The 13,089-nt window shown below is 48.4% G+C and overlaps 1 protein-coding gene across 1 annotated transcript; it reads left to right on the top strand.

Moving 5' to 3' along the window:
- The first annotated feature begins 332 nt into the window (after positions 1-332).
- Positions 333-5,167, top strand: Gjb2 (gap junction protein beta 2). The gene is made up of 2 exons (XM_050152336.1): positions 333-610; positions 3,916-5,167. Exon 2 carries the CDS (start codon positions 3,938-3,940, stop codon positions 4,616-4,618), a length of 681 nt encoding a protein of 226 aa, XP_050008293.1. The 5' UTR covers positions 333-610; positions 3,916-3,937; the 3' UTR covers positions 4,619-5,167.
- Positions 5,168-13,089: the final 7,922 nt, after the last annotated feature.

Genomic DNA, 13,089 nt, shown 5'->3' on the forward strand with positions numbered 1-13,089 from the left:
CGCTCCCACTGTGAGAGTAGTAATAACGACATCATCAACTCTCTTTCAACACCACCCAGTCCCCCAAAAACCAGTAGCCGGGGCTTGCAGCTTTGCGACCTAGGTCCTGGGTGGCGACGCGGGGTCTGCAGGCTCCGTTCAGGACGCGGCACTGGGAAAGTCTGGAACGCTGGGATCGGGGGAGGGGTGCTGGGGCTGAGGCTCGAGGAGAACCTGCGGCTCCCGGGCCCGGACCGCTCTGGGTGCCCGGAGAGCCCCGCCCGCAGCGCTGGGGGCGGCGGGCTGCTCGGAGCCGCCTCCTCCGCAACTTTCTCAATCGCTCCGGGGTGAGAGAGGCGGAGTGAGGGGTGCGGTTAAAAGGAGCGGCGGCCGACAGGTGTCCAGGATCGCGGCGCTCTGCGCGCTCTCCCAACTCGCAACCAGCCGGCGGCGCTCCCGCCTACAGAGCGCAGCCTCCGCCGGGACCAGCGGCGACCAGCTCCGGTTCAGCCCGCGACCCACTCCGGACCAACCCAGGACCGGCCCGAGACCCACGCAGGACCTGCTCCTCCCAGGCAACAGCGCTTCGCCGCCTCTCGCCACCTAGCGCTGCGCGCTCCTCGGGACACAGGTGCGACAGCGGTGTGGCCCGCGCTTGATCGCGACGCCCCGCGGCGTCCGGAGCGCGAGTCTCGGCCAGTAGGGACGCGTGGGGTGCGAGGCGGGGTGCGGGTCGCCGGGTCTTGGGAAACCGAGGCCCGAACGCCTTGCGCCGTCCCCGCGGGTCATCACCACCGGCGGATAGGGACCCGAGTCGCGATCGCGTTTCTGCGGCTGGAGCGGCTGGCCGGGCTCCGGATTGGACCCGGCTGCTCCCGCCGCGCTCGCTGCAGCGCACAGGGCAGGAAGCGTCAGCACTGCCTGAGCCGGGAGGTCCCGCACCACGCGGGACTGGGAGGGACGCGGGGGCCAGGCCGTTCCAAGCGCGACTGCGACGTGTTGCCTGTGGTCCTTTGCTAGAATTTCCCACGAGGCCTCCTGGCCGCGTTGTCTGCCGCCATTGAAAGTTTTTAACCGAAAGCTTAGCAGGAAAACTCGGTTTCATTTGTTTAAGCTGGAGGCCTCCGTGGGAAGACACTGACCTTTACCACCTAAATCACTGGGGTGACGCGGGCAACCGCTCAAAACGAGCGTCCCGTAGCCGCTCCCGTGGGCTAGGGGACCCCAGTCTGCACTTGACGAGTGACTTTGATTGCTTCTCGTTTTTCTTAAATGCTTTTGAAGGGCTTGCGTTCAGGTGGGGCTCTGCAGCTGAAGGGAAGCGTCCCGACACAGACTCGCAGATGTGTGCTGCTGAGAAACGTGTCCATTGGGACTCTTGCATCAGCCCCACGGTGCTGCCTCACTGGAAGGGAGCATAAGCCTAAATGGGGCGAGTTGCCCAGGTCTCTGGGACTGTTCTGAGAAGCCCGGCACAGCCCTGGCTCCATTTACCCCCGAGTCCTTTGGAAACTATGGGCTAAATTAGTTAGATTGTGAGACGGGCGGAGGCTGAGGTGGGGACAGCATCTGGAGGTGTTCTGCCAGCTCCCCAAAGTACCCTTCAAAGCAAATAAGGGTCTCTCATATAAACATAATACAGATTATAAATAAGGAGAAGCTTAGCTTCTCCTTTTCAGGAGTTAAGGACTGATGGTCCCCCACACTCCGACAGTGCTCCAGGAAATCTGCAGGTGACCCAGGCCAAATGGGGACCTGCCTGTGACCTCCCTAGTCAGAGGCCAGGAGATCACCTCCTACACCACAGTTAAATATTGACAATTTCAGCCTGCTGTCTAGTACTGCAAGCCCCTTGTGAGATCAAATTTTAACCTCTCCCTTGTCTTGGAAGGGCCATTAAAACAAGCTGCTTCAACCAGATGTGGCCAGGGTCCACACCTATGACCCAGCAACTTGTTTTTCTCGCGGTGTTTTCTCCTGGTCTTGCTTGTTCAGTCCTGTCAACCTTTTCGCCTGATTTTATTTATTAATTTTTTTTAATTTGGTTTTGCTTTTTTTTTTTTCTCTTTTGGTGTTTTTTTTGTTGTTGTTTTTGCTTTTTGTTTGTTTGTTTTTTGAGGCAGGATCTTCCTCTGAAACCCAAGTTTTCCATAAGTTAGCATAATCCTCCTGCCTCAGCCTCCAGAGTTCTGGGATTATAGATGAGTACTAACCTCAGTTTCGTGGAGTTAGAAGCCAACCTGAGTACCATAGCAAACTCAAACTTAGCAAATACTTTAAAGTCATTTTTATAAACAAGTGAAGATTTTATTCTGAAGTTCATTTTTCTCCACTGATAATAACTGGGCTAGTCTGTGGGTGCTCTAGGCAGGCAAAGGTCCCGCTCACCCTTGGGTTCTGTATTTGGGTCGGGTGTGTGGATGTTCATTTCAGTCAGTGTCCTCGTCTCGACTCAGCAAGTAGACTGAAGAACAGAAGATCTAATTCCAATCTGATGGTTTTGTTAAACTTAGAACACTGTTGCTTTCAATACTTTTGCTTGTTGGGGACAGACTACATGGAGCAGTGAGACTGTTCAAAGAGCAACCAGCTTCCCTAAGGGACTCGGAACAGTCTGGGTATAAATGGGTCAGGGCTCAACCTGCTCAGCCACTGTTTCTTCCTGTAGTGTTTCCACTTTCCAAGCTGGCTAGGACACGATGTCTCACCAGTGTGTGTCAGCTCCTCTGACCAATGCACAGTTGAGTGGGTCCCATGAAGACCTTGGTGTTCTGCAGCAACAAGTGGGACTTTCACCCTGAGCCGACTTAGGGGAGACAGGATGCAACCTGCCTACAGCAAGAGGGCAGGAATGCTTTTAAGTAAGAGCAAGAGGGTTCATTACAGTTTGGAAGGGGTGGAAAGCAAGTGACTCATCAGGACAGTAGGAGGGTGGGATCTTGTCAGAAGAGGGGTTGATTGTGACAGGCAGGGTGGAGCCATGAATCAGTGAGGACAGCTCCTTCCCGGGGATGAAACAGAGCTCATTCCTTCATCCAGGACACAGTTAATACACCCCGTGTCACCCACGGCAGCTTTGCTTCTGAGCTGATGGTGAGTTCCTTGGACCAGTAGCTGGGGAGCCACTGAACTAAATTCCCTGCCATTTTTCATAATTATTTATTTTAGAACCACATCCAAGTTAAAACCAGAGCCCACAGTAGTGAAGCTCACTTACCACATGTATCAAAACAGATACGAACATTAGCCAAACAGTTCCAACCTGACAGCAGAGTCACCAACCTGCTTGTAAAAACCTAAGAGCAAAGACTTTTATTTTCACCCTAATCCTCTTACACAGAAGAGGAGAGCAAGGTTTGTAGTGGGATGTTAAGTTGAGGAATCTCAACTGTAGGTGTAACCATTAGGAATGACCTATCACCTTACCTTCCAAACCCATGCATATTCAAATATTTTAAAGAACTGGCTTCAGCACTGGGTCATGTGGAATTTCACAAATCCTGTCGTCTGAACTGGGCAGCTGTGCCCCTTGAGATGAAGTTGGTCCGAGCTCTTATCTATCACTGCAAAGCTCGGGGCTGCCAACACAGCCCGCTGAGTGACCTGTACAGAGATGGGAACCTGTGAGGTGAACTTAGCCACAACACAGTTTTGCCTTTAGACTAACAAGTACTTAGCTTTGGTGCACCCCTGTACCCACATCGTGGTTACGTGCTAAAGACTGGATGAATCCCTCAGTTGAACAAGTGTGTTTTAGAGAACTGTACTAGAGAGTACACAGAAACATGTTAGAGATAGTCTAGAAACTACACCCTTAACCCTATGGCAAAGTAAATTGTATTGTCACCACCCTAGAGGAGACTGTACCCAGAACAGAGCTAGGACCTGGCCAGACCAGTGAGTGATTCCTGTCTTGTGTTCATTTGTCGTTTGTAGTGCCACCTACCCAGAGGACAAGATGGATTGGGGCACGCTACAGAGTATCCTCGGGGGTGTCAACAAACACTCCACCAGCATCGGGAAAATCTGGCTGACCGTCCTGTTCATTTTCCGCATCATGATCCTCGTGGTGGCTGCCAAAGAAGTGTGGGGAGATGAGCAAGCCGATTTTATCTGCAACACGCTCCAGCCTGGCTGCAAGAACGTGTGCTACGACCACTACTTCCCCATCTCCCACATCCGACTCTGGGCCCTGCAGCTGATCTTCGTGTCCACGCCAGCCCTCCTGGTAGCCATGCATGTGGCATACAGGAGGCACGAAAAGAAACGCAAGTTCATGAAGGGAGAGATAAAGAATGAGTTTAAGGACATCGAAGAGATCAAAACCCAGAAGGTCCGTATCGAAGGGTCCCTGTGGTGGACCTACACCACCAGCATCTTCTTCCGGGTCATCTTCGAGGCTGTCTTCATGTACGTCTTCTACATCATGTACAATGGCTTCTTCATGCAGCGTCTGGTGAAGTGCAACGCCTGGCCTTGTCCCAACACAGTGGACTGCTTCATTTCCAGGCCCACGGAAAAGACCGTCTTCACCGTCTTCATGATCGCAGTGTCTGGGATTTGCATCCTGCTAAACATCACAGAATTGTGCTATTTGTTCATTAGGTATTGTTCCGGAAAGTCAAAAAGACAAGTTTAACGTATTCCCTGGCTGCTAGAGCAAAGATTGAGCAAAAGGATGAGGCAACCTGTGCTTAGCTGTCAGAGCTCAGCCACCAGCATTTCCCAAGACAAACTTAAATGCCACCATCTGAAGTCCCCATAGGCCTCACATGAAACTCCAGAGGCCTCCATGGGGCTCCCTTCCCCCAAAGCACCAAACAAAGGCCCAATTCTATGCCTGTATTAGTCGGTTCTAAAGTTAGTTCCACTGAGACCCCGTGCTGGTAGCGACTATTCTGGTAGGACACATTCACAGTTTAAACAAAGGATCTCACACTGTCTTCCTCAGAGGACAGGAGAGACGAGCCCAGTCCCAAGGAAGGTGCCCAGAAAGTTCACTGTGCCTCGCTTAAGGCTCCCTTCCCCAAGTTGCCCCCAGTTAATGGTAAAGAATCTCCACTCTGTCATTTGCTTTGATAGTTTAAGTCTGCAAAAGTGGACAAAGTTATTTAATGCTTCAAGCACTGTGTACTTTTTAAAAAAAAAAAAAAAACCTTAAAATAAGATAGGTTCTTTTGTTCTCAAAGTGATCTGGAAACCATTATACATTCCTCCTATTTCAAAGGTTCAGTTTGTGATATGAACGTGTAACCAGATCTCACAAGGTCTTTAAAACGTTGGTCTTTTTGGTTATGGGAAATCTGCGGTGTGGCTGAGAGGCCATCTACAGTATTTCTCTTCAGTGTGCTGAGTACAGGGCAGCAGCCTCACAACCTGTCTCACATGAGACAAACTGAAAGCTTTCCTGCTGGCTGCTGACCAGAAGAGGCCTCGCTTAAAAAGCCCAAGTGTCATTTTGCATAAGAGACAGATAGGATATGCCAACCACTGCCACCCACTCTGAGCCTAACCCAGCCCCTCCCTCCCTCCTGGCATTTGCCCACTCTAGCTGTGGGATGTGGCCGCCAGCATCAGGAGACACTGACTTCATGAGTTCGCTTGGGAATTTCACTGCCATGGTATAATTTAATGGTGCAGAAACAAAATGGGGTGGAGGCAAGGGGATAACTATTTTCAAAGAACCAATGGAACTTCTAGACTCTAAATTCTGTTGATTGAACTGAATTTTTCTACTTTGGAAGTCTGTTTGCTTCCCTCTTCGGCATTGGCTTTCTTAACTGGAAACAGAAGTATGGCTATCTGGAAAGACTAGGAACTAGAGTTTAGGTCACTATGTTACTCTTCTAGGGCAAGTTGAACCTTAGTATTGCCATTATGCTTAATGTGTTTCCCACAAGATGGCACTCAACAGCTCCAACAGGGGGCGTTCTTACTGCCAAGAATGGCATTGGGAAGACATTTTGTAACAATAAATAAGAGTTTGTGGTTTCATGCTTGTCACTGAAGTAATTTTGTAAACTCTTAAATGTCATTTATTAAAATATGATTATTTTGTATACTTTAAAATTAAATAAGGTTTTTAACAGAATGCCAAATTTTAACTTAATCAATAGTGAGTCTTTGCGGGGGAAGTTGCTGTGTTTTATCTTTGTTTTATCTTTATCACTGTGTCTCCCTGGCTGGCCTAGAACACAAAGATCCACCTGCCCTGACTCCCAAGTGCTGAGATTAAAGGTGCACACCTCCATGCCCAGCTATAGTAATTTGTGTATACAGACATTTCATAGTTTATAATTTGCAGTATCCCCTGAGTTACCTACCCACTGTCCTGGGGTCCTTCTGCCGAGTTACAGAAAACTCCCTGTGGCTTTTTTACGATGGAGGGGCAGAGCACTGCCGCTCACATCCTTTGCACCTCTCAGGGGTTCAGTGAGCCCCATCCTAAGGACTGTGAGGGGTGGGAGTTAGAACAGGGCCTGCAAAATGCTAAGCCCCAGGAACAGGATCAGTCCAGAAGAATCCAGTTTAAGAGGTGCTTGGGCTCAGTGTGTACTTGTTGCTAAAGCACCTGTCTCCCATGTATGAGGTCCCCAGATTGGAGCACCAGCATCGCAAAAATAAACAAATAACACTCTTCATGTTTAAAAATTAAAATAACATCCACGGTGAAGTCTGCAACATGAGAACCGTCCTCTGTGGAACTTTCCCAAGATGTCCTTTGTGTCTAAAAGAAGGTGGCCCATGAGACAGCTTTATGTCTCCTCGGTGTCTCCTCCCATGGGACATACCTTGTCAGGCAAGCCTGTCCCAGATAAGTAACTGCCTACAAGCAATTCTCCCTGGACTGCACCAACACTTCCATCCTTTAAGGTACAAGCTTCCTATCGGAGGTTGTCAAGGGCATTTTAAACATCAATAATTTTTTTTATGGGGACCATACACTCTTCACATAGCTTGAAAAGCATAAAACTCACCCCACTTCCAATCCAGTAATAGAACAGACGTGAAGAGTCTCCCACATGCCAGCGCGCCCTGTCCATACCCTGTTAAAAGAGCCCACAGCTTTTTAAATGGCTAGTTCCACTCCCACACGTTATGAAGATTATCACTCTGAAGGTATTAAAAGACGGGGCCTGAATAATTACAAACCACCAGCAACCACTTCATAGGACAGACGGAGGTCTGGCCGCAAGCTTGGAAATTAAAGCTCGACTTTTGAAATAGGATTATCCTGAAATACCAGTGGGCTATGCGTCTGTGAGGAGCAACACTCCACGTGAGTGTGCTCTGAAGGTCAGAGGCGGTGCCCCCAACCTGTGTGGCATTCGCTGACAAAGGAAACATGGTGCCATCTGCTGAGGGACAGGCCCCTGCTACAAGTGGGGCAGCGGGGTTCTGTTGGTTTCCTGGGCCTAAGCTGCCTCAGGTGGCAGGGTTTCTAAGAAGATGACCCACCAGAGAGCAGCTTGCCCATGCTGAGAAGATCACAGCCTGTAGAAAGGAGCTCCCTGCTTCCCCTGGCCTCAGTTTCCTCACCTCATAGTGGGCTTCTCAAATCCTTCCCAAGCCTGGGGAAATCAATGGGGTGATTTACATAGACGCTGTCCTCCCCCTAGGACAGGAGTGTGAGATTACAGTCGTCTCTCCCACTCAATAGACCCCGAGGGAGATGGTGAGTGATGTCTTAGGAATGTCTCCAGCAAAGCTCAATTAGCTGGGTGCTTGGGAAAGTGCACGTTGACACTGAAAAGAAGCATGGCATGGTGGCCTCAGAGACCAGCCACACCAGGAGGGGAGGCGGGCTGGGTGCACACACCGTAGCAGAGACAAGTGACAGCTGTGTCGCTCATAACTCAAGAAAACCAATGGCAGGAGAGCAAGCAGCTTGGTGCCAAAATGCCTCACACGACCTACCACGCATGAGCAGTGGGTTCCAGTTCCAGTCTTGGATAAAGTAAATAGGAACGGTGGGCGGAGGTGCAGGCCTGTGATCTCAACACCAAGGAGGCGAAGCCGGGAGAATCTGAAGTTCAAGGTCATCCTCAGTGATGCTCTTCGTTCAAAGCCAGCCTGCACTTCATGAGACTCTGACTCAAAATAGCAAATAATAAATAAATAAATGGCTAAATAAATACAAGTAAGTGACTAGAACGGAGAATCAGTACTGACGGCAACAAAGACTGTTACAAGTTTGTCCAGTCAGGGTCTCTCTCTGTACTACCTGACAAGCAGAGGCCAAGTCTCGCCCCTTTCATCTTCACGGTAACATAAAAAGCCACGGGCCTTCACCTTTATTCCCGTGGAGGGGCATGGTGGGGTGTCAAGAAGGCGCAGCTCAGGCCACTGTCGAGATCAAAGGCTAGTAAGTGTAGCCCAAGCTCATGGAGGTTATGTGGACTGACCTTCTGGAATTCCTCTAGCATACTTCCCTCCCACACCTAACCCTAACTCCACAGCCCCCCACCCACATCTTTTGCAATCCTGCTGGAGTCCATGGTGTAACCACAACCTTACAAGATTTCAAAGTCCATTCCTTCCATCCTCATGGGGTTTTTTTCATCAACTGATATTTACTGAGCACCAACCAAGTACCAGACACTATTAGTCCCTGGGACTGAAGCTGATTTTTAAAAAAGTTGAGCCTTTATACTGAAGGAGGCTGGATATCAGCAAATCCCAAGATTCTCTCTGCTGTGGGCCAGCGCCACAGCAAAAAGAGAGAGCAGGGAGTGCCAGGCATCAGGGAATGGTACCCATACCTGTTAGTGTGGATTGGTCACTTGATGTGGGATACCATTTTGTATATGTTGCTTTTATTGGTTACTGAATGAAGCTGCTTTGGCCTATGGCAGGGCAGAACATAGGCAGGCTGGAAGAGATATATAGAGTAGGCAGAGTCAAAGAGACACCATGTAGCTGCCAAAGGAGAAGGATATACCGGAACCTTACTGGTAGGCTACAGCTTCATACACAGAATAATAGAAATGGGTTAATTTAAGATGTAAGAGTTAGTTAATAAGAAGCCTGAGCTAATAGGCCAAACAGTATTTGTAATTAATATAGTTTTATGTGATTATTCAGGTCTGGGCAGTCGGAAACAAATGAGCAGTCTCTGTTTACAAGTGGTGCCATGTGGGGCAACTACCTCTGCATAAAACCTGAGAGAGCTTGAGAAGGAATTCTAGACACAAAAGAACAGAGTTAAGCACGGTTTCTTGGTAGCAGCATTTTCTCGGGTGGACTCTGTTCGCTAGAGGCAAGCAGAGCCACAATTCCTTTAAGAGAAGACTTTCTGACTCAGCATTAGCAGCAAAAACTGTGTGGTTTCTTTAAGAGCCACCTTCCTGGTTCATGCTGGTGCAGTTACAGAGCATTTATACGGGGTTTCTAAGCAGAATGCTACTAGTTACTTAATGGCAACATAGACCCGTGTGTCCCTGAAACTGGGGCAGTGAGCGTGGCTCACAGAGCTGGTGGTGAGCATACCTCCACCATGTTGGACTGGGCAGGGTCAGAAGGCAAAGCAGCCTTGTTCCCACACATACAGCTTAGCATTTTAAGAAGCGCTCCTGGTCAGAAAATGATTACAGATGCGCGATAAAGACAGATTCAGACAAAAATAAACCTCTGAACAGGTCACAGTGTGTTTAAAAAATGTATGTAGGCTTGGGAGAGAAGAGGGAAAAGAGTATAGATAGTTAGAAAAAGAAGTACAGGCAGTTATAGATTAAAGGAGTAAAGATAATAAAAGGAATAGTAAAAAGAGGAAACAAATGAGCAGTCTCCGCTTACAGTCACTCTTGGAAGTAACCTAGTGGAAACAGTAACAAGGAACCATCTGCCTCAGGGCAGGGAGACAAAAAGGCTGGGAGTGGATTCTAGGAATCAGAGGGATGAAAGAAGACGGTGGGGCCAAAAATAGAGCTGACCTGTCCACATGAGAAGAAGCCAGCCACCAGGAGGATATATGACCCTGAGCCTCTTCCATGCTGCGCCTGTATCGGCTCCTTGCCATGCCTGCTCTGTATCCAGCCTTGCTCTGCCCTCCCTTGGAGCAGATCTATTTTCCCCTCGAGCACTCTGCAGAGAGCTGAGGATAGATCCAAGTTCAGCCCAGACTTGATTCCTTGGGTTGGATCATTCTCATTCAACATCAGGCAATTGCTGTATCGGGCCCTAGTAAGTACTAGCAGGTTTAAGCTTCTCCAAGAATGAAGAAAACACAACTCTGATCCGCAGGCTATGATTAGGACCAGGAGTTCTCTCTCCCCAAGCCTCTTGGTGCACGGGTGACCCACCAAAGGGTGGTGGCACTCAGGATGGTGCCACTCTAGACATGATGCTGTTGTCTAATTCCAGTCCAACCTTTTAACAGCACTATCACCTCTGCTCATTATTCAATGAGAAGGCAACTGTCACTTGTGTAAATGTTAATATATAGACATATTTTTATTTCAAATTAAATAACCCGGGGGTGTATAAAGGCAGGAGTGGAATCCAGCCTCATTTCACCTCTTGCCCAGAATTCTCACTTATCCATAGCTCAGCATATAAGTGTTTCCCATACAGTCGTGCCTACAACTCCAACAACAGTGGTTCAGTTTGAATGTCTTCATGATGGTGCCACAGTGCATCTAATAGAAACTAAAGTCCACATTGAAATGTGGCCCCTTGCCTGGGCTACAGCACTGTTGGGTCTGATCCCCTTTCTTGCCTGGACAATAGCAGTAACTGGAGCTTCTAATTAGCCTTGAGATCATGAGGAAACCCAAGCACTCCACAGTGTGCTGTGAAACTGTGCTAAAACACTCGGTAAAGTGGGTGCATTCATCACATTTTGTTTTGTTTTTCAATACAGGGTTTCTCTGTGTTGCCCTGGCAGCCCTGGAACTTGCCCAGGCTGGCCTTGAACTCAGAGATCCACCTGTCTCTGCTTCCTGAGAGCTGGTGTTGAAGGTGTATGCACCGCCACCCCTCCTGAGAGCTGGTGTTGAAGGTGTGTGCACCGCCACTGCCTGGCGAATAATCACATTTTCACTTCAGAATTTCTTCACCTCCCAATGAGGTTGTAGGCTATAATTCCATATAAATCAAAGACCAGCTGTCCTTGTACACTCGTGTATACAAAACAAGGATTTGCAAGATTTATGTTCTCATTTCTACCTTTTTATTACATTGATTGATTGATTGATTTTTGCCTGTGTATGGGAGGTAAGTGCTATGACTTGTGTGTGGAAGTCAGAGGACAACCTGGTAAACTGACTTAGTTCTCCACCATGCAGGTTCCAGGGATTGAACCCAGATCTTCAGGCTTAGAGGCAAGTGCTTTACCGAACGAGCCATCTCGCCTGCCCTTTGTTTACATACATTTCTAAGCTCAGTTTTTCTGTGATACTTCCTGCTTAGCGATATGTCTTGGGACTCTTCTCAGGTCAGTATATTTAAAAAATTTGTTCTGTGCATAATAACTGTCTCCTTGCTAAAGGACAGTTATATTCCCCCCCACCTCCCCCCAATTTTCACAAAAAAACCTCCCCTTCCCTAACAAAGCAGATTTCCCATTTGGAGAGTGTGTCTAACCCGTTCGTTTCACCTTTTCTCGCAGGCTTTGGCCTGTCTTCTGTTTATTAGCAGTTCCTTCAGACTGTAGAGTATCTGTCAGTTTAAGGAGCATGATTTCTCGCGGTCATTTAAGACAATAAAAAGTGTCGAACATGGACTGCCACCAAAGACTCCCTCCTGGTGGCATGTGGGTCACTCACCTGCAAGGTTTGAGTGTGGACTTTGTGGCACCCAGCTTGAAGGCTTCTGTGTTGATACGAGGAGACTGTGGCAGCGTTTTTCAAGCATTTTGCAAAAGCCCCTGATTTTGTCTGTCATACCATGAGCCATTTAAAAAGGGCCGTTTATTAAGACCTTCTTGTGATCTCAAGCACGGAGAGCGGAAGGGAGTCACCACGTAGGGAGATGCAGAAGTGGCTGCTGTACCGTGCGCATCAGAGGGCTATGACCGGGGCGCCAAAGCTTACCAGATCTCAGGAACTAACCAGCTTCATGGTTTGGGCTGAATTCTGTGGGCCCTCGGGAACGGCTTCGTAAAAGCTGACTCGTGAAAGACCACTAACTCTAAGGGAAGACCTGAGACTCGTGGTCAGTTTTGTCTTGTTTGTTTGTTTGTTTCTGTGAGAAGCTCAACTCCTTTCACTAGTCATTATCATTTATAACTGTCTGAAGAGTTTCTGCAAAGCTCTTGTCCAGAGTTGAACCTGCAGTCAGGTGGAAAGCCGCTCTCTCTGCTGCCATCTGCAGCCCATTGGGGGTAATTGCGGAGTGTCGCCTCCCTGCAGTTCCCTTGAGCAGGATAGTCCTCAGCCTGAACATTGTCCCCTCCACAGGAATCTCTGCGTTCCCCACTGCTCTGGGGTTTGCATTTTAGTTCATAGATATCTACCTGCTGTTGTTGTGTTAGAAAGACGATAAAAGGAAACAGGGAGTTTATATACAGTATTTCCTCACAAACGGGACAAACGAAGACAGTCCTAGCCACTTCGTGTGGCCTCGTGGCTTAGCCTCACACAGCCTCTGAAGTCGGCTCTTCCTCTGGCTTCGATCCTAAAAGCCCCACTATGGATCATAACTGTAATGAAGCCGGCCTACTTCTTTCTCACATTCTCCTTACACTATTGTCAGTAGCTAACATCAAAGCGGTACCTCTCTAAAGAGCCAGCATTCTTTGGTTTTCTGTATGTTTGTCTGGGGTAGGAAGTAGAGCTCAGGGCTTCACACAGGCCTTGCAAGTGGCCTACCCCAGCCTCCTTTATCGTCTCAAGGGCAGAAGTCACCACTCAAAAATTCCAGGCCTTTTATAAATGTGACATTTACTTCTCAAGACCTTAAAAAATGAGCCTGAGAAAATTCTAAATCATAATTGCTCAAGAAAACATTCTTTCCTACCTACCAAACTTTCTCCAAAAAAAAAAAAAAAAAAAAAAGTAATCTCAGTTGAACAGATTTGTAAACCCCATTTCAGAGAGTCCCTGCTAGCACCCACCCAGGTGTCCATTACCAAAACACACTCTATCCGCAGAACAGAGCCACCTTAAAAAG

The sequence above is a fragment of the Alexandromys fortis genome, unplaced genomic scaffold (genome assembly GCF_014885135.2).
Source record: "Alexandromys fortis isolate MF-2015 unplaced genomic scaffold, M_Fortis_MF-2015_v1.1 scaffold_75, whole genome shotgun sequence".
NCBI classification, from domain to species: domain Eukaryota; kingdom Metazoa; phylum Chordata; class Mammalia; order Rodentia; family Cricetidae; genus Alexandromys; species Alexandromys fortis.

Bases quoted from the DNA above. Each gene is read 5' to 3' on its own strand.
- Gjb2 (XM_050152336.1), top strand. From the start codon at position 3,938: ATGGATTGGGGCACGCTACAGAGTATCCTCGGGGGTGTCAACAAACAC.